We start from the raw sequence: 18,181 nt of genomic DNA on the forward strand, positions 1-18,181 counted from the left end.
TGCATTAGAAATTTTGAGAAACTTGTCTTTCTCTGTCTCAAAAAATATATGTATTCGGGGCTCTGCCCTTCAGATTTCAGAAAGTCCTGCAATGTAGACCCAGAGACAAGTTAAAAATAACACTAAGTTTCCAGCAGTAAGATTTTAAGAATCACTTGCCATCCCACCCGACCACAATTAAGTCAGGCGGAATCTGCTGAAGCAACTGGATGGGATCAAGCAGGGTGCGAAAATTTGTATTCTAGTGCTGGGCAGAGGAAAGAAGATCAGCTGGAAATTTCAGTGTGAAGCTGGTTCTGTGTGAAGTGGAGAATTTCAAGTGTGAATGTGTGTATGTGTTTGTGCATGTGCTGGGGAAAGTAGGGTTGGCAAGGGAGACAGAGGAGAGCTTTGTGTTCAGTGCTTCCTCCGACACAGCTCAGCCTGTTCCCTATCTCCCAGTTTCACTTCTGAATGTGCCGGAACATGCGGTGGCTCCTTTTTCCCACCATCTTCATCATCCCTTGTACGCAACAGGTAAGTTAATTACAAAGAAGAAAAAGATTTCTTCCTTTTTCATCCTGTCCTGGTTTAAAATTTTTATTTGCTTAATGACAAAATAAATTTCAGAGAAGCAAATTCCTCATAAAGAATAAGAAGCCATTCCCTACTCCTGAGGAAACTACATTTGCAGCTTATTTACTGCATCAGTCTTGATTTTTGTGTTTTTGTTTTCTTTTTAATATGTACATTAATATGATTCGGTAGAGAAAAAAGTGTTAGGGAAGCTTAAATTGTCAGTGACTTTTTTTTTTTTTTTTTTTTAAATTTAAGCACAAATGCTTATCTGATGCATTAAGTAAGAAAGTAAGCATTTTGTCCATGCTTATATTCCGCAGATATATATATATATATATATATGTATATAAGCACAGCGGTCTGACTTCAGGCTAGCTTTATAAATGAAAAAGGCACCTGGGCTGTCTTATGCTTTGTCTCTTATGAGAAAATTTTAAGTGATAGTTTTTGCTGAAGGTATTTGTGTGAAAGGCTAATTTCATTATGTAATTACTTAAATCTGAAAATACATTTTGTGTACACACTGCATTTTTCCTTTAGGACAGAGGTAAATGCCAAATGGAGGATTTTCAAATGACTGTCTCCCTCTGCTAACTTTCTGCATATGTAAAGCCAAACTAAGATAACCAAATAAAGCAATAATACATTGTCTGCTTTTGCTATTTGCTTAGTTATGCCATACAGACCTTATTCAATCTTTTAAACATAAGAAAACAAACAACACATGAAGGGCTGCTACACAATGGTCTCATTTTCTGATCTGCCCATAGGATCAGGAAAAGTATGCAGTGGGCTTGTGTGATGTGGATAGCATTGGTCTAGAAACTTTGGGAATCAAGAATCATAATATAAAATATTTCGCCTGTAAACTTTACAAGCAAACTTTAAATTTTCATTGTACCTTTAGACATTTTTAAAGATTTTTCAGGTAGACTGAGCTTCTCAGTAATTCTACAATTAAAACTGGCAGATATTTGCCTGATGGTGTTTTTCTTAATGGGTAATTCTGCAGTCACACCTTTCACTTGACATCTTTCCTTAAAAATACACCAAACACTTGCTTAGGTAGAGTTCTGTAGGTTTAAAGCACACTTTAATTTGTAATACAAATTAAAATACTGGTTAAAGCACACAGATTATTTCCTGCTACACATACCCATTTTGAAACACAACGTCTGATTTAAGCCACATAACCTCTCACAGCTGGCACATGGCCAGCTTCCTAATAATATTCTGCTTAGAAAGAAAAAAAGCCACAAGAAAGTGTTTGCTAAAGCAACCATAGGGTCTTGAACACCGCTAAATGTGTAGGAACACCTGTGTCCCCTGGTTCCAGAACAAGCCTTTAAGAAGCCTTTACACTCCCATGCAAACATTCATCAAATTAACACTATGGTCTATAGGAAAGGCTTAGCTGCCTAAAAACTTATACGTAAGTTAGTTGTCTCTGTGTTATTGCTGCATTTATTAGAAATAAATCAGCAAATGATTAACAGAACAACACATTTATGAAACTGTCTTCTGCATGCTGTATGGAATAGCACATGACATTGTTTAATATTCATTTATTGTATGAATTGCCTCTGTGAATTAATATGTATCTTAAAAATCATTCAGCTGAAGGAACTTGAAAGCTAGTACTCTGGAGCTTCATTAGTAGCTGTGGATTAAGATATCGTAAATATAGTTGTAAATGACCATGAAAAAATGGAAATTAGTGGTAAAAAAAGCCTTTTAAAAGGTTATTTGCTGCTGCATATGATTAGACCAGCTCAATTATGCTGTGAGAGCTTTTGTGGGATATGACACACGAAATGCTGAACTGTGCTCACATTTCCAGTTTGAAAGCTGAACTGAGAAGAAGTGCATCCGAGCAACTCCTTGCCTAGCTTTCCCTTATTGTCTCTGCTGGAGGCGGTTTCCACATCAGCAGAGCCCTGCAGTTTGGAGGAACAGAGAGAACCTCATAGGTGGAGCTTCATGTGCCCAGAAAATATACAGGCTATACCTTTTTTCTTCTTTTTCCCTGCTGATACTGGCACCTGATGAGGGGGCTGGATTTTGTCTTTCTCTCTGGCTCTTTGGGCAGTGGGAGCCGCTTGATGAGAGCAGCTCCCAAGCATTACATTGTACAAGTGGCCAAGCGCTGTGTGTGCCCGCACTTAGCTATGCATCCAGTCATCCGTGATGAATAATGATACCACAATCTGCATTTCTGCTGAAATCAGCAGCATGCAAAGATTTAGAGCTAACATCTCAACAGTTATGTTTTAGATATAGTTCTTCAAAAAAAGCAGATATGATCTAGCTGTCTCATATAGATCTTTTCACAGCCTGTGCTGACTTAATCTTCCTCCATGCCTCAGAAAAATAAGTGCATCAAGAATTACATAGGACTTCCTTTTCTTAAAAAAAAAAAAAGAGGAAGGAAAGGAGAAACAAAAAAAAAAGACATGAAATCTGAGCCAGAATGTGGAAGAGTAAATCCTGGCTAGATCTTGACCTCCTACTACTGATACAAATCTCTTTCAGAGATACATCAGCCCTGTAAGCCCTGGATTCAATGAACACTTACTCGTGCAAATAGTGCATGACTAAGAAGAGAATGACCCATTAAACTCAGCACAACTATTAGCCTCCCTTATTAGGATTCAATTTTTGTGCCTAGCAGAGAGAATTTGTAAATACAATACTGCTCCTTCCCCAAACAACTGCTTAAAGTTTGGAGCAAAGTAACACTCAAAAGAGCAAAAGCTTTTTAAAATAGGAAACCTATTGAAGTGGCACACAGGGCAGGGCTGACTATTAAACAGTGGGAGGAATCAAAATCAATTAATTTGATAGGAGGTTTGTGGGAAGGAATATTTAAAATCCACGATTTACTTTAAAACACTTTTCTTCCTACTTTAGCCCTATTACAGGTTTTGTTCTATTGAAGGCAAGAGAAAACAATGAATGTGTTTCACACAATCAGTAGGTCAGGCTCGTTGGTGGAATGTTATCTCAGTGCATGACAATGACTGATGAAATTGTTCCTCTGTCTCTTACCTACACCTCACAGCCTCTCGCTTTTTGGATCTTGAGAGATGAGAAATGTTGTTGCAACCTCAGTTTTTCCCATCCCAACTTCGCTTTATGCCATCCTAGCTGCACACACTGCATTCAGCTCTCAAAATATCCCACTCTGTGTAAGTTCTTCCACAGCCCACCAGTGAAGCCTGGAGAAAAACCTTCAGAAACCGGTGAAGTCCGCCCTCGCAAGGAGGTTTGTCACTGGCCATGTAGATGCCCACCTGTCCCAACCTGCACCCCCGGGGTAAGCTTGGTGAAGGATGGTTGTGACTGCTGTAAGGTCTGTGCCAAGCAGTCGGGTGAGACCTGCAATGAAGCAGATGTCTGTGACCCCCACAAAGGCCTCTACTGCAACTACTCGGAAGATGAGCCTAGGTATGAAACAGGCGTGTGTGCATGTAAGTTGTTTTTCATGTTCCCTTCTTAAAATCCAGGAGGGTGGGACCATGCAAGTGAATGGTTGTAGAGAAAAACTCAGCTTGCTAGTGCTGCACAGCCCTGTGCTAGGCAAATTTATCCTAATTTAGTCCTTTGACTGTTCAGCCGTAGAATCTGAGAGTGGAGCTGGGACTGTCTTTAACCTTACCTTTGGGTGCAGTAGCGACACCAGCTCATTGTGCACAGGCTGATTTGCAGACATGCTGATGGCCGATTTAAACTTAGGTGGCATAAATAAAAACAAACCAATGTGCTTGGACTGGGAAGAACTCAAAGCCATGGGTGCAGTAAAGGCTGATGACATTGTAAGCAGGAACCACTTTGTGTGTGAGTAACTGTTGTTTACCATTTGCAGATCTGGTAGCTGTAGGATGTGAGCTCAATGGAGTTTATTACCTTAACGGGCAGACCTTCCAACCTAACCCGCTGTACAAGTGCCTGTGTGTCAGCGGGGCCATCGGATGTACACCTGTGTTCACCCCGAGATTAGCAGCAAGTCCCTGCGCCAGGGTCACAGGCAGAAAGAAGCCCGGACAACCCAGCTGTGGCCCAGGACAGCACAAGCAGCTTCAATCAACAAACTACAGAGTGCTGTCAGGTGTGCCTGGCTACACGCGTAGATGTCTCCGTCCCTGGGCCGCGCTGTGTCTGGCGGCCCTGGCTCCGGCAGCCGGGCAGGCTGTTTCTCAGTTCTTGCTGAAGGCCATTGCCAGGGTGACCGGTCCGTCCCAATTACCCCTCTTAGTCATAGGTCACAGGCTCTTTTCTCTAGACCTCATGAATATGAAAAGCAAAAGCCTTTTGGCTTCTGTCACCAGGGAATTGGCCAAAGCTACCTTCAACCCATCCTTCTGCAGAGGTTTACTACTCATCAGATCAGACCAATTAGGGCTGCTGTTGGACAGCCATTTGGCAGCCTGGGAGCTGTCTCACTTTCTCCTGCTTTGTGGTGGTAGGGAGTCTTGGTTTTCACATACATACGTTAACATGTTGCAGGCCTCTTCTTTCAATAGAAAGCCGAACATGGTAAGAATGTGCCTTAGTGGCTGTTCTGAATTCACAAAATTTCAGGTCACTGCAAGGACAATTCTCTCCCCAGTTTCTTCTCTATTCAGTCTGATTGAAGTGTACAGGAGCTTATCCGTGCAGTTCTGCCAGGGTCAGCTGATAATCCCCTTAACCTCATTCTGGCTCTGCTGCCAAAACTGTAGTTCTCCTCGTCACTTTGAGGAAGCACCATTGCCAGGAGCAGCTGTCCTGGCCCTTCCCTGCGCTTCTGCCCATCTCCTTCACTGTGTGTGTGCAACTTTCCACAGTAAAACTCATCTTTGTTACGACTAACATGGGTACCAGAAAGCTGAGCCATTCATTTGGTGGCAGCCTGAATTGTGGGTAAGTTGTGGCCTGAATCATCATATGGATGAATAAAATAAAAGGATAGCAAAGCTTATCAGAAAACCTTGATGAAAGACTGGAGTAAACAGGTAGACATATGTAGATTAATCTGCAGATAAATAGACCCACTTACAAAATACGAAGTTCAGATTAGACAATTTATAAGGCATTATGCAAGTTAGCAAAAATTAAAAAGCTCATATGATACGATACCTATAAGCAGTATCAAAGTCTTTACAGAAATATAGTTAATGCTGTGTATAAACACATGTGGTAAGGCAAGTGACTTCAAATGAAGAGAGACTTCATTTCTAGAGAACATTGCTAATCTGATCAGAGAACACAATGCATTGAAAACAATGACAACAAAATCATTTGGCCCCATGAAATATGTTAATTTGGTTTGTGGGGAGCTGTGTCTCAGACACCTGGAGAACAGCATTACGCCATTTACTCTGTAACCCTTCAGTGAATCCAAAAGTCCAACCTTCAGTAACTCCTTCGTGGACTGCCCTGCACCTCTTCGTGTTTATACAGGAATTTGAATCAACTGGGCAACATAACCTTGAGAAAAGATATCCTGCTTGCAAAGCACCCTCCCCATCTGACTTGGTTTAGGGGCCCAAGAGCCTGTCCCTGTGGTGGCTGTACACTCTGAAGGATGCTATTCTTCAGGTGACACAAGCCCTCTGAAGTACTTTGAAATTTTTATTTCAAAGTGAGGTCTCCCCCCTTCCCAGTGCAGCTGAAGTATCATGTCAACCTGTGCACGAGTTCCAGGAAAGGCTCCATAGGCCAATGTCTGTTTTGAAGTGTCTGTCTTCTGCTAGTGTGGGTAACAAGTGCCAAGTTTCACTTTACCACTCTTGCCTTATTGTCTGTTTTTTCTTCTTAATTTGATTTAACTAATTCAGAGACACAGGTTTGTACTGAGGTCATAGTACTAAGTAAAACTGAACATTTAACTTCTGTTTATTTATTGCAGATTCTGACAGGCTTTTAATCTGTCTGCTGCAATGGATCTTTAAATTGCTGTCCACTTTCCAGGTATCCTTGTAATAACTGCCTGTGCTCTTACCTAAATGCACAGATTCCACATAGTCAGGGTTTTTTTGCAGAGTTTCACCATGAACTTTTTGCACTGCAATTTTGTTTCTTTTTTGAAGTGTACTCCCCCTAATCCATCAGAAAATAGGCTTTTTGGTGATACCTGGAAGTGACTGGAAAACTTAACTCCTCAATACAAAACCTAAAGCCTTCACAGTATCTACAAAGAAACCAGCATGAATGTTTTCAACATGCCTTTTCAAGCTATGCTGGGTCATGAGTAATTTTCATTCTGGACACTTCACAAAAATTCCACTCAAATGACTCGCCACATAACATTTCCATCACCTTAAACTGGAAGGTCACACAACACATGCAGTCCTTGCTAGGAGCTGAGCATCCAATGCCAGTATTTTTACACTTACTTACAAAAGCACCTTCCTGAACAGAAAACAATTGTTAATCCTTTTAATTTCAATTAGTCCTTCTGGGGCCCTTCTGCTGCATAAATAATTTATTGCTGCCTTAGCTTACAGGAGCTTACCACTCGTTTTGAAGAACAAGTGCCTAGTGCAGGCGACCCCCTGGACACCGTGTTCCAGGACCTGTGGCATGGGCATATCCAGCAGAGTCACCAACGAAAACAGAAAATGTGAAATGAAGAAAGAAAAGAGGTTATGCTTCATCCAGCCTTGCCTGACCAATGTACTGAAGACAGTAAAGGTATTTTCTAATATAAAATGAAAGTATTGGAATCAATGGGAAAACGGATGTATTGGCAACTACTGAGAAAAGGAAGAAGCCATTTTAAATAAGTGTTTTAAAATAACTCTTCTGTTTTCTACCTTCAGTCTTTAGCAGTAGACTAGAGATGTGTAATTTCAAACAAAACAATATAACACCCTGAAATACAAGTGCTGCTAGTGCTACCCTCATGCTCAATCACTCAAACTATTTTCAGTTTGTTGACTGAAATAAAAATGACAGCTTTGAGGAGTGATTTTCCAGATACTTCTATGTAAATGTTCCATTTTTTCTTGTACGTTCTGGTTTTAATGTGTAAAAACTCAGGCTTTTCTTCATTTTTATATTACAGATTCCAAAAGGAAAAACATGTCAACCTACATTCCAGCTTCCTACAGCAGAGAAACTATTTTTTTCTGGATGTTCCACTACCCAAAGCTACAAGCTAACTTTCTGTGGGGTGTGCTTGGACAAGAGGTGCTGCATACCTAATAAGTCCAAAATGATCACTGTACAGTTTGAATGTCCCAATGAAGGCTTCTTTAAGTGGAAGATGATGTGGATAACATCCTGCGTATGTCAAAGGATTTGCAATACTCCAGGAGATATATTTTCTGAACTCAAGGTTTTATGACAATTTACAGCACTGACTGTAATGTACTGAGAGTGCAGGGGCACACTCACAGCCCAAGGAGTTGCTGTAACCCTGCTGCAGCAATGCTCACAGTCAAACCACATAGGGGAATATTCAGGTTTTTTTGAATAGCATCTGGAAAAAGCAAGTAAGGGTGCACCTTTTTAAACATAATTGGTTTTACATGTGGAAATACATTCTTGAGAAGGATGTACATGACACTAAAATTGTCAAAACAAGAACTTTTGGTAATTAAAAAATGCACACCAAGACAACTTTGTACACAGCTCTAGTAAGATTTTTTCCCACAAAGACCAATCCATGGATATTCACAGAAGCTCTAAACTATTAGGAAAAGTAATTAACCTGTAGTACTTAATTTATAATTCCTGATTATCAAATTATCATTTTTTGCTATGTATCTGCAATAGTAAAACATATCAATGCTGTTTTAAGCTCAGATTGCTTTCTTGGAGCAGATAAACTTTCTCTAGTGCCGTGAACATGAACAATACACTTCTAAAGCAACAAATAAGTGGGCATTTGCAGATAATAGATGCAAAATTTCAAGGAAATTACTAGTTTTAGAATGGTTTCTTAAAAAAAGCTGTCAAATGTTATCACAACATTTTATTGAACACTTCTGGACTTACAAACTGAAAATTGTGCTTACTTGTACACCCACTCCAGCTCTGCTTGAAGAGCTTCAAGCTTTAAGAAATCATTGTATTGATCCATTCTGATTTGTAGCAGTTCACTAGTCTTGCTGTTCTAAGACAGCCAGGGCTGGCAAACAACTGGAAACAGTTGTACATTCTGTTTCATAAAAGCTCTTATTGTAACATAAAAATTTACTTACCCTGGAAATTATAAATACTAAACCATCTACCTTACTTGCAACCTTTTAAGCATATAAACTTTATTTTCCAAAAAGAGAATAAACTTCATTATAAGTGCATGTTTCACTCAGAGGTATATTGTATTACTATCAAGTGCAACTCAGCATTCATAATATGAACCATTAAAATAATATGTTGATTCATACTCCAAGTATAATATTTGAAACTTAAATTATTTTGTTGAATTTTCTGACATGGCCAATTCTGATGTCAACTCAGGATGCTCTACTACAGCTAAGTACACTGTGGAAGCAAGAACATTAAACCCACGAACGTGGCTTAGAGCATTCTGAAATGACAACTATCCCGCAGTTTCAGAAACCAGTTTCATTAGACCTGCCTTCATCGTCGGATGTGGGCTTTTCTTCTTTTCATAGTTGCTTGCTAAAAACCAAATCTAGCAATGGTGATCTTTCCTTGAAGCAAGGCTTGTCTTTGATTTAATATAAGCTGAAAGTCCAGGAACAGGGCTGCTACAATCTCTCTTTCTTCTCTTTACAGTGTATGGTATGTCAGTTTACAGTGAGGACTGCTCTTACTGATGTCTGCCATAATAAGGTGCCTTGAAGTCTCTTACAGACTAGGTCTGTCACTTAATATACCTCTCAGAGCTGAGGAATCTGTTGTCCCAGTCTCACTTTAGAATTACAATAGCTATGCCTGCTGCAGTTCATTCTGGTTACCTGGAGTGGTTGGATGCTTGGTGGAAATGGAAAAAAAAAAACCAAACAACTAAATCAGTTCTTCCTTTTTTAAACAGCGATCTTCAGTCTTGATGGTTCTGTTCTGGGCCCACCTTTTGTGGCATCCAGTTCATTGTACTCTTCTATTAGGTCAGATAATGATGATATGGCTTCAGAAAAACAGCTTTGCTCCATCCCATCTACATGCAGATAATGGTGAAGGTGAGCCTATCAAAACAACAAAAAAAAAAAAATCAGCGTTACCTACCCAGTACCTAATTAGGTGTTAGGGTGATTAGGTGTTACCTCTTGGCACCTAATTCCTTCAGATTAGTCAGTGCCATTTAGCTTGCACTGAAGAGGGGAGTGCAAGCACTGTAGAAATCAGATATAAAGACTTATATCATGCTATCCCTTGTTTAAATACTTGACAACTTCAGTGCCAATCCTGTATGGAATCACAGTTGCTATTACTGATTTCTTACACACCCATCTTTTTGTGTTCCCTCTTCTTGGGCACACCTGACCAAATGGAGTATTGGGTTTATGTGGCAAGCTTTTGGTAATGGGGGGAGTGCAAGGCTGCAGGGGTGGCTTTTGTAAGAAGACACCAGGAGCTGCCCTTATGTTGGACAGAGCCAGTTTCAGCCAGCTCCAATACGGACCTGCCACTGGCCAAGGTGGAGCTCGTCAGTGATGGTGGTAGTGCCTCTGTGAGAATATATTTAAGGAGGGGTAAAAGATGTTGCACAACAGCTGTAAGAGAAGTGAGAAAAATGTGAGAGAAACAGCCCTGCAGACACCAAGATCAGTGAAGAAGGAGCAGGAGTGAAATTGAGCCCGGGAAGAAGGGTGTGTGGTGAAGGTGTTTTCAGTTTTGGTTTTATTTCTTGCTATCTTACTCTATTATTAATTGGCAATATAAATTATTATTTCCCAAGTTAAGTCTGTTTTGTCCATGACAGTAACTGGTGAGTGATGTCCCTGTCCTTATCTTGACCCACAAGCTTTTTATTGTACCTTCTCCCCTGTCCTGCTGAGGAAGGGAGAGAACAGATTGGTGGGCACCTGAAGGCCAACCAAGATCAACCCACTGTACACAGATCTGTCAGATACCATCTCACTACTGAAGAAAGTAGGTATAGTGCCTGGTAGGTACAGATTAGGAAGGGGTTTATGCTTTTTAAGCAGCAGCTGCTGTAATGATTCCTTGATAGGTAACACAAATAAAAATCTTTGGCTGTTAATTTTAAGCAGCCCCTCTGTGATACTAAGATTTTCTTCCAATAATGCAAGATGCTAACATTCAGTAGCTACAGATGTAATAATGCTGAGTGTTGTACCTTTTTCTTGTACAGCTTCATAAAACTGTCTTTGAGTTGAATGAAAGTTGGTTTTACACAGGTGTTGTTTGCTAAAGCCAGAAGGGAATGGGAATGGCCCACAGGAGGTACTGAACACAAACCAGTTTTCCAGCCCTCTTGATTCCAGGAGACAAAGTGGAGGGAAGGCTTCAACCTGGGACACAAAAATTTAGTTACCTAAGGAATGTAAAGAACACAAAGCTGAAGTCTCCTTTGCTAACAAGCAGTCTGAAAAAGCATATTTAAGCATATTTCTGAAAACATATTTAAGGTTGTGAAATTAAGTGACCCAATTATAATTTTGTGTAAGACATTTTAGACTTCAGGCTCCAACACCGTGTCTATTTTAATTGCAAACACCAATTTTGTTTTAATGTATCAGGGTTTGAAAAGCAAAGTTACAAGCACCTATTTCTATAAAAGGGACTGCAAGCACTCTTGTGGTTTAGGAGTGGGTCAGATTAATACAGTGTGGGGAAAACTACAGTCTACCTGTAGTTTAGAAAGAAGTAAAATGCTTTAGATTTTCAGAAATTTTGTTCCTCTGGGATTGATACTGGGACTGGTGCTGTTTAGCATCTTTGTAGGTGACATGGACAGTAGGATTCAGTGCACTCTCAGCAAGCAGAGTGACCTTGACAGGCTTGAGAGATGGGCCCATGCCAACCTCATGAAGTTCAACAAGTCCAAGTGCAAGGTCCTGCACCTGGGTCAGGGCAATCCCAAGCACAAATACAGTCTGGGCAATGAGTAGACTGAGAGCAGCCCTGAGGCGGAGGACTTGGAGGTGCTGCTTGATGAAAAGCTTAACGTGAGCCAACAACGTGAGAGTACAGTTGAGAAGGCCAATATACAATCCAGGGCTGCATCAAAAGAACTGTTGTCAGCAGGTCGAGGGAGGTGATTCTTCCCCTCTACTCTGCTCTTGTGAGACCCCACTGGGAATACTGTGTCCAGCTCTGGAGCTCCCAACAGAAGAAGGACATGAACCTGTTGGAGTGGGGCCAGAGGAGAGCCACAAAAATGATCAGAGGTCTGGAGCACCTCTCCTGTGATGACAGGCTGAGAGAGTTGGGGTTATTCAGCCTGGACAAGAGAAGGCTCCAGGGAGACCTTAATGAGGCCTCCCAGTATCTGAAGGGGGCCTACAAGAAAGCTGGGTAGGGAACTTTTTACAAGGGCTTGTGGTGATAAAATGAGGAATAATCAGTTCAGACTGGAGGAGGGCAGATTTAGATTGGGTAACTGGAAGAGGATAGATTTAGATTAGATGTAGGGAAGAAGATCTTCACTATGAGGGCAGCAAGACACTGGAACAGGTTGCCCAGGGCAGTTGTGGATGTTCCATCACAGGAGGTGTTCAAGAGCAGGTTGGAGGGGGCCTTGTGCATGGTCTAGTGGGAGGTGTCCCTTCTCAAAACAAGGGGGTTGGAACTAGGTGATCTTTAAGGTCCCTTCCAGCCCAAACCATTCTATGATTCTATCATTCTATAAAATTTTCTCCACACACCCCTGTCTGCCTGTGAACTCCATTCTGGATGTGAAGCTTGCCCGACTCTCCTGTTTTAACCATGCAGATCAATAGTGTAAAAGACAGCAACAGAGTGCTAACACTATTGAGTTCTTAAAACAAGGGTGATTCCCAATCTACCTGAAAGTAACCATGAAGGAGAGACTTTCTGTTCAGTAAAAACAAATTTATACTACAGTACTTATTCCTTCAATATCCAGTACTGGAAGGAGACGTTTGGAAGATCAGGCTTTCATTTGCATTTTTGAGAATGAGAGGAGCAGCACAGGAACATCTAGACAGCTCCCTTTATCTGGAAGCCCAAGAATGCTATGCCTTATTCTAACTCATTACATAAATGAATTGTATTTTCTTCCTGAATTAAAAAAAGAATTCCTGGAGTAAACTGATTTGATAACAAAATTTTTTCACATGTAAACTGAGAGTGCTCTGGACAACAGCCAAGAGTCTCAATAAATCCCACCACTAATCTGTGTGGCACTACAAACCTCTCAATATTTCTGCGAAGGTCTGAAACCTGCACATTGCCTCGAACGAGAAGTGCACAGGCAAGGTAGAGGCTGTGCTTCGGATCCGCCTGAATTAGCTGATGATCTCTGCTAAAAGCATCTGAAAACATCTGATCCAACCTACGTGGAAAGAAAACAGAGTTATCTACTCTTGCTAAAGCAAGCTACAAAAGTTCTTCAGGATGTAGATATGCTGGCATTTAAAGTTTTTAAAAACACACCAGATCCATTTTTCCCCTCACTTCTCCCTCATATTACAAGCCACTGTTGAGTCTGAAGTCAGAAGTAGACAGACTAAGAGATCTTTATTATGGCAATTTTAGGTCAATGGTTAAAAAAACATGAAAAGGATTTAACTACTTGAGGTTCTGGTTATATGACAATTTATGTGGACTATCTCACTGCTTCTGAAGCATCTGACAAGGAATACCAAGTGCTGCTGCCCCTTACAGAACTGATTATCTGCCTGTTACATTTCATTGGCATCCAACAGCATCCTGGCTTGCATCAGGAAGTAGTGTGCAGCAGGACTAGGGAAACTGTCATCCCCCTGTACTCAGCACTGGTGAGGCTGCATCTTGAATAGTGTGTTCGGTTTTGGGCCCCTCAGTACAATAAAGACATTGAGGTGCTGGAACACATCCAAAGAACAGCAACAAAGCTGGTGAAGGGTCTAAAGAACAAGTCTTATGAGAAGCAGCTGAGGGAACTGAGATTGTTTAGCCTGGAAAAAAAAGGAGGCTCCTGAGAGACCTTATAACTCTCTACAACTACCTGAAAGGAGGCTGTAGTGAAGTGGGGTCGGTCTCTTCTCCCATTTAATAAATAATGGGATAAGAGGAAATGGCCTCAATGAAATGGCACCAGGGGAGGTTTACATTGGACATTTGGAAAAATTTCTTGACAGAACAGGTTGTAAGGCATTGGAACAGGCTTCCCAGGAAAGTGGTAGAGTCACCATGCCTGTAAGCATTTAAAAGATGTGTAAACATGGCACTGAGGGACATGGTTTAACAGCTGGCTGCCAGTGCTGGGTTAACAACTGAACTTGATGATCTCAAAGGTCTCTTCCAACTCAAACTATTTTATTATTCTAAGGTTATTTCAAAAGATCAATGAATCATAAAACTGAATTAATTTTGATTAATGATTTAGGAAAAAATAGACTACACATATTTGTCTGATTATTCTGACTTTATCATGTATGATTGCTTTAAAAATGACAGTCCAGACCATATTCTTCCTCTCTTTACCTCCTTAAGCAAGTTCAACAGTACTGTGGGATACCAAAGATGGTGTATTGAGAAGATTTCTGTGTAACCAGAACATTTAATCTATTCATTCCATTTTTTTCCAAACTTTCTGCACCACCTTTGCCACTGTCTATTAAAAAAAACCAAAACCAAACCACAACAAAAGGAGGCAAAAATATTACCATTCCCACCTCATTCTGAAACATAGAATGTTTGGGATTGGAAGGAACCTTTAAAGGTCATCAATATGATTGACTGAACATTCCCCATAGTCTGCTACCTTTCCTACAGCGCTGTATTGTCTCCTCAGGGTATGGTTTCAAGAGATTCAACTGACTGTCACAACTTACCATCACAAAAAAGAGGTGGTCCTGCCTTCTTCTCCACTTTGCATACTTCCATCACTTACCCTTAGCTGCCTCTATCACTATTTGGACCTTCTGCTGACTGAACTTAACTCAGTAAAACCAGCAAAATCTATTTTAACTGGTTATTTTTCTGCCACATCACTGCAATAAATAATCTCAAAAAATTTGACAAGTGTCAGCGTATTGTTACAATAAGCTGTTAAATAGGCTCACTGCATCTCCAGACTGGAGTAAGATGCCATTATTTCTCAAGAAGTCTCATTTAATTCCTTACTTGTCTTTACAGTATTTTGGGAGTCAAGGACAAACTGTTACTTGTAAGAAATTTTTTTGTGGGTTCTACCTAAGGAATACATTTTTCTAACAGAAACACTTCCCAGCAGAGATAAAAATAAATTTTGAGTTTACTGGCCCAGCCATTACAGAGAAAAGGGACAAAGGATGTTCCTGAAATCAGTAGGACAAACGTGAAAATATGGCAGATTTAAAAGTTTTAGAACTTCTACCATTAGTTTTGCTACAGAATGGATTTTTTTTTAATGAAAACTATTGAAGAATCAGAAAATAAGCTTCAAATGTAAAGCTTCCACAATATTTTTTTCTTACCTTCTAGAAGGTACATTAACATCAGCCAGTGTATACAGAGGAGTCAAGCTTGAAACTAAGTAATGAAGTCGAGGAAATGGAACCAAATTCATACTGATTTCATTAAGATCCATGTTAAGGGAACCTTCAAACCTAGCGGAGCTAAAAAATTAAGAAAGTGTTATAAAACAAACTAAGTGGATGACTTTCATAATGTAAACATTCATTAAGTCTGTTTTTCAGCTGTTCTGTACAATAAAACAGTATAAACAACACAGCATTCAAGAAACTGTTCCTGTATAATTACTAAGCTTCCACATTTGGCAGTAAGAGTGCTATTAACTTATTTACTTGTGCTTCTCATTATAGAACAATAAATCATCAAGAGTGAGACCTTGTTTCTTGAGCGTAGTCTTTAGCACTGTTTTCAGTATGTGGACATCGCTGCTGAATACCACATTTAATAAACAGGCTACAATAAAACATGCATGACTTAGCACTCCTGACAAGCTGTTTAAAAGGAAAGCAGGCCAATATGCCGGAATTATGTTTCACTAGGAGTTTCTCACAGCAGTAGACAGTTTAGGAGCAACAATGATCTGACAGTGTTTATAAAATAGTACAACTGGCCTAGAAAGGCAAACCTCCTGAGCTCCATTAAGCACTCATGAAAGAGTATCCTTCTGTCTATAAACCTTCTCTTACATCAGTCCCAAGACTGTCATGGCTTGAGTAACACCACCGCAACCTGAACACTTCCAAATATTTTAACATTCACTAATTCTTAAAAAGAGGAGACACAAGTCAAATGGAAAATAATTAATATTCTTCAAGGCCTGTGTATTTGCAGCACACACCGCCTCCAGCACTCCTACTTTTACAGAGAAGTAACTTGTAATTTTACCTTGTCAAGTTCAGCAGCAAGTTGGCTACAATATTATTCATTGCATCAAATGGCTTCTCTTGTACAGTTCTTGTGCTGCCTGCACTTGACGTTACCAAACTGTTTTGCTTCAGAGTTGACCCCAGCTTCCCAGAACTGATCATCTGATGAATTTTATTAACTATATCAAACAGCGACTTTGAGAGGAAAAAAATAATAAAAAAAAGCATACAAGAAGTCTTGAGCACAGAGTTTTCAAATTCAGTACTCCAATTTTTTATCTCAATTAAAGAAAAAACAGTACTGTCAGTTCAAAGATTATACCTCTGATACATTAAGTCAAATTTTTTACTGATTCCAATTGACTGAAGTGTTTCTAAAACTCTGTTTCTTGCATGTCACAAAAATGTACATGGCTTGACTCAAGTTTGAATTTCATTCAACTATTCAAAAACCTTATCCTCTAAAACTACATTCTGAATGTTTAATATTCCTGTGGAAGCAAAAATACACTCTCTAAAGTATATTTCACATTTTATTTCTGTTTTCAGAAGCAAACAGCAAGAGAATCATCAAAGCTCGATTCAAAAGAGTCTAGTGGTTTGCACAGTGATGTATAACTATGATGCCCACATCATAGATCAGTGAAGTCCAGTCTGTTGGTATTTGGAGAGCTGTCATTTCCCTTGCAGGATGCTACTAATACTTAGTAATCAATGGTTGGACTTGATGATCTTAGACCTTTTTTCCCCACCCTAATGATTCTATGATTCTATAATACCACACACAAAAAGATTACTAAAAGAACATAAGACTCTCAGTCTCAGAAAATAGATGTTATTCACTGCTGACCTTGAAACAGCCATGAAAAAATTCACTGTGGATGACTTGGAAGGTGCAGAACAACAGATACATATTAATTTCAAAAGACTGGAAATTACTTAGGAGTTCAATTATCACTTAAAAGAAAAAGAAATTATGCTTTTTAAGACCCGGTATTCAAATCAATACAGAAAAAGAAGAAACACTTCTTATGTGCAGTCTAACAAAAAAGAAACTGATAGAAATAAGACTATTATTTCTTACTTCATTCTCTATTGGTAGCACACAGTCTGCATGTTCATTAAGTTCCTTCATAGCCAGAACACTGTTATATGGAGAAGTAATCACATCATCTTCACCAGAGGGATAAACTGAAGTGACAAATCTATATACTTCTGGGAATTCATCCTCAAGCAGTTTTAGTACGAAAGTTCCAAGACCAGATCCTGTCCCTAATTATGAATGAAGATATATGAGAGAAGATAAAAGGTTCTCCATGTTATCTTAAGCCTTAAGTCTCTTAGGCTGGAAACATACAACTTTTCAATTATATATATTAATGAATATTTTCTGAAGCATTTGTCTGACTGTAGAGGCTACTCAGATTTAAGTTAAGGTCGGAAGGTTATTGCTTGACAGTAAAATAATTAAGTGACTAAAGTATTTCCCATAGTACTCCAGACAGGATGAAGTACACAATCTCAAAAATTTCTGCAAACCAAAAAGTCTTATGTAATTAACATTTTTATGACCTATTATTTTTCTTTCTTATTTTAAAATATTTAATCTGGATTTTGAAATAAAACATTTGTTCAAAAATATTGAAATGCCTCAAGCAATTATTTACTTTCCTTTTGGGGTTTCTTTATAAAGCTTTCTCATTCTCCAGTCAAAATAGAACAGTTCGTTTCCCCCAGCACACACTTTTCTCTTTAGGACTAAGCACATAGCACAGAGTTCCAATATGAGAACTGAACTGTGGGTTTTCTGACTGGGACAGCCAACATTCTCAGCAGCAGATAATTTCTTCCATAAGCAAGACAGCAATTTTCTGCAATAATGGAAACAGTAACTGGAAGGTCTCTCAAATTAAGCAAATGGCCACAAAAAAGGCACTTGACACAACTCTTGCTTCATACATAGAGTTATTTTCCGTGTCTTTTTCCTCATCATAACCAGTTATAGTATATGCTCCCCCCACATTTCTGGGTGAGGAGGGCTTAGTGGCAATACAGCAATGAGAAAATTGTCATTGCAAGGGATTCTCCCATCTGATTGAATAAAAAGGAGCTAGACCAGATTCAAAAGAATCATGTGGACAGAAAACAGAAAATCAGTTTTTCTGATGTTAAGCAACATTAGTAGTCTCCTTCAAAGCCTCTTGGAAAACTCTTTC

At 39.5% G+C, this 18,181-nt stretch overlaps 2 protein-coding genes across 2 annotated transcripts in view; one reads left to right on the forward strand and one right to left on the reverse strand.

The window, feature by feature from the left end:
- The first annotated feature begins 465 nt into the window (after positions 1-465).
- On the forward strand, positions 466-7,888 carry WISP3 (WNT1 inducible signaling pathway protein 3). The gene is made up of 5 exons (XM_008935724.1): positions 466-516; positions 3,752-4,028; positions 4,424-4,684; positions 7,040-7,233; positions 7,607-7,888. Exons 1-5 carry the CDS (start codon positions 466-468, stop codon positions 7,886-7,888), a joined length of 1,065 nt encoding a protein of 354 aa, XP_008933972.1.
- Positions 7,889-9,521: 1,633 nt separating this feature from the next.
- TUBE1 (tubulin, epsilon 1) overlaps positions 9,522-18,181 on the reverse strand; it is a 14,673-nt gene continuing 6,013 nt past the window's right edge. The window contains exons 7-12 of the mRNA XM_008935723.1: positions 17,050-17,237; positions 15,985-16,160; positions 15,102-15,242; positions 12,854-12,994; positions 10,814-10,988; positions 9,522-9,698 (exon numbers count right to left, since the gene is read on the reverse strand). Of these exons, the coding sequence (XP_008933971.1) occupies positions 9,540-9,698; positions 10,814-10,988; positions 12,854-12,994; positions 15,102-15,242; positions 15,985-16,160; positions 17,050-17,237 (980 nt within the window). The 3' untranslated portion in view covers positions 9,522-9,539. The remainder of the gene's footprint in view (positions 9,699-10,813; positions 10,989-12,853; positions 12,995-15,101; positions 15,243-15,984; positions 16,161-17,049; positions 17,238-18,181) is intronic.

The sequence above is a fragment of the Merops nubicus genome, unplaced genomic scaffold (genome assembly GCF_000691845.1).
Source record: "Merops nubicus isolate BGI_N331 unplaced genomic scaffold, ASM69184v1 scaffold11982, whole genome shotgun sequence".
NCBI classification, from domain to species: domain Eukaryota; kingdom Metazoa; phylum Chordata; class Aves; order Coraciiformes; family Meropidae; genus Merops; species Merops nubicus.

Bases quoted from the DNA above. Each gene is read 5' to 3' on its own strand.
- WISP3 (XM_008935724.1), top strand. From the start codon at position 466: ATGCGGTGGCTCCTTTTTCCCACCATCTTCATCATCCCTTGTACGCAA. The intron at 4,029-4,423 runs GTAAGTTGTTTT...TACCATTTGCAG, and splicing joins TGAAACAGGCGTGTGTGCAT to ATCTGGTAGCTGTAGGATGT. The intron at 4,685-7,039 runs GTAGATGTCTCC...TTGCTGCCTTAG, and splicing joins AGGTGTGCCTGGCTACACGC to CTTACAGGAGCTTACCACTC.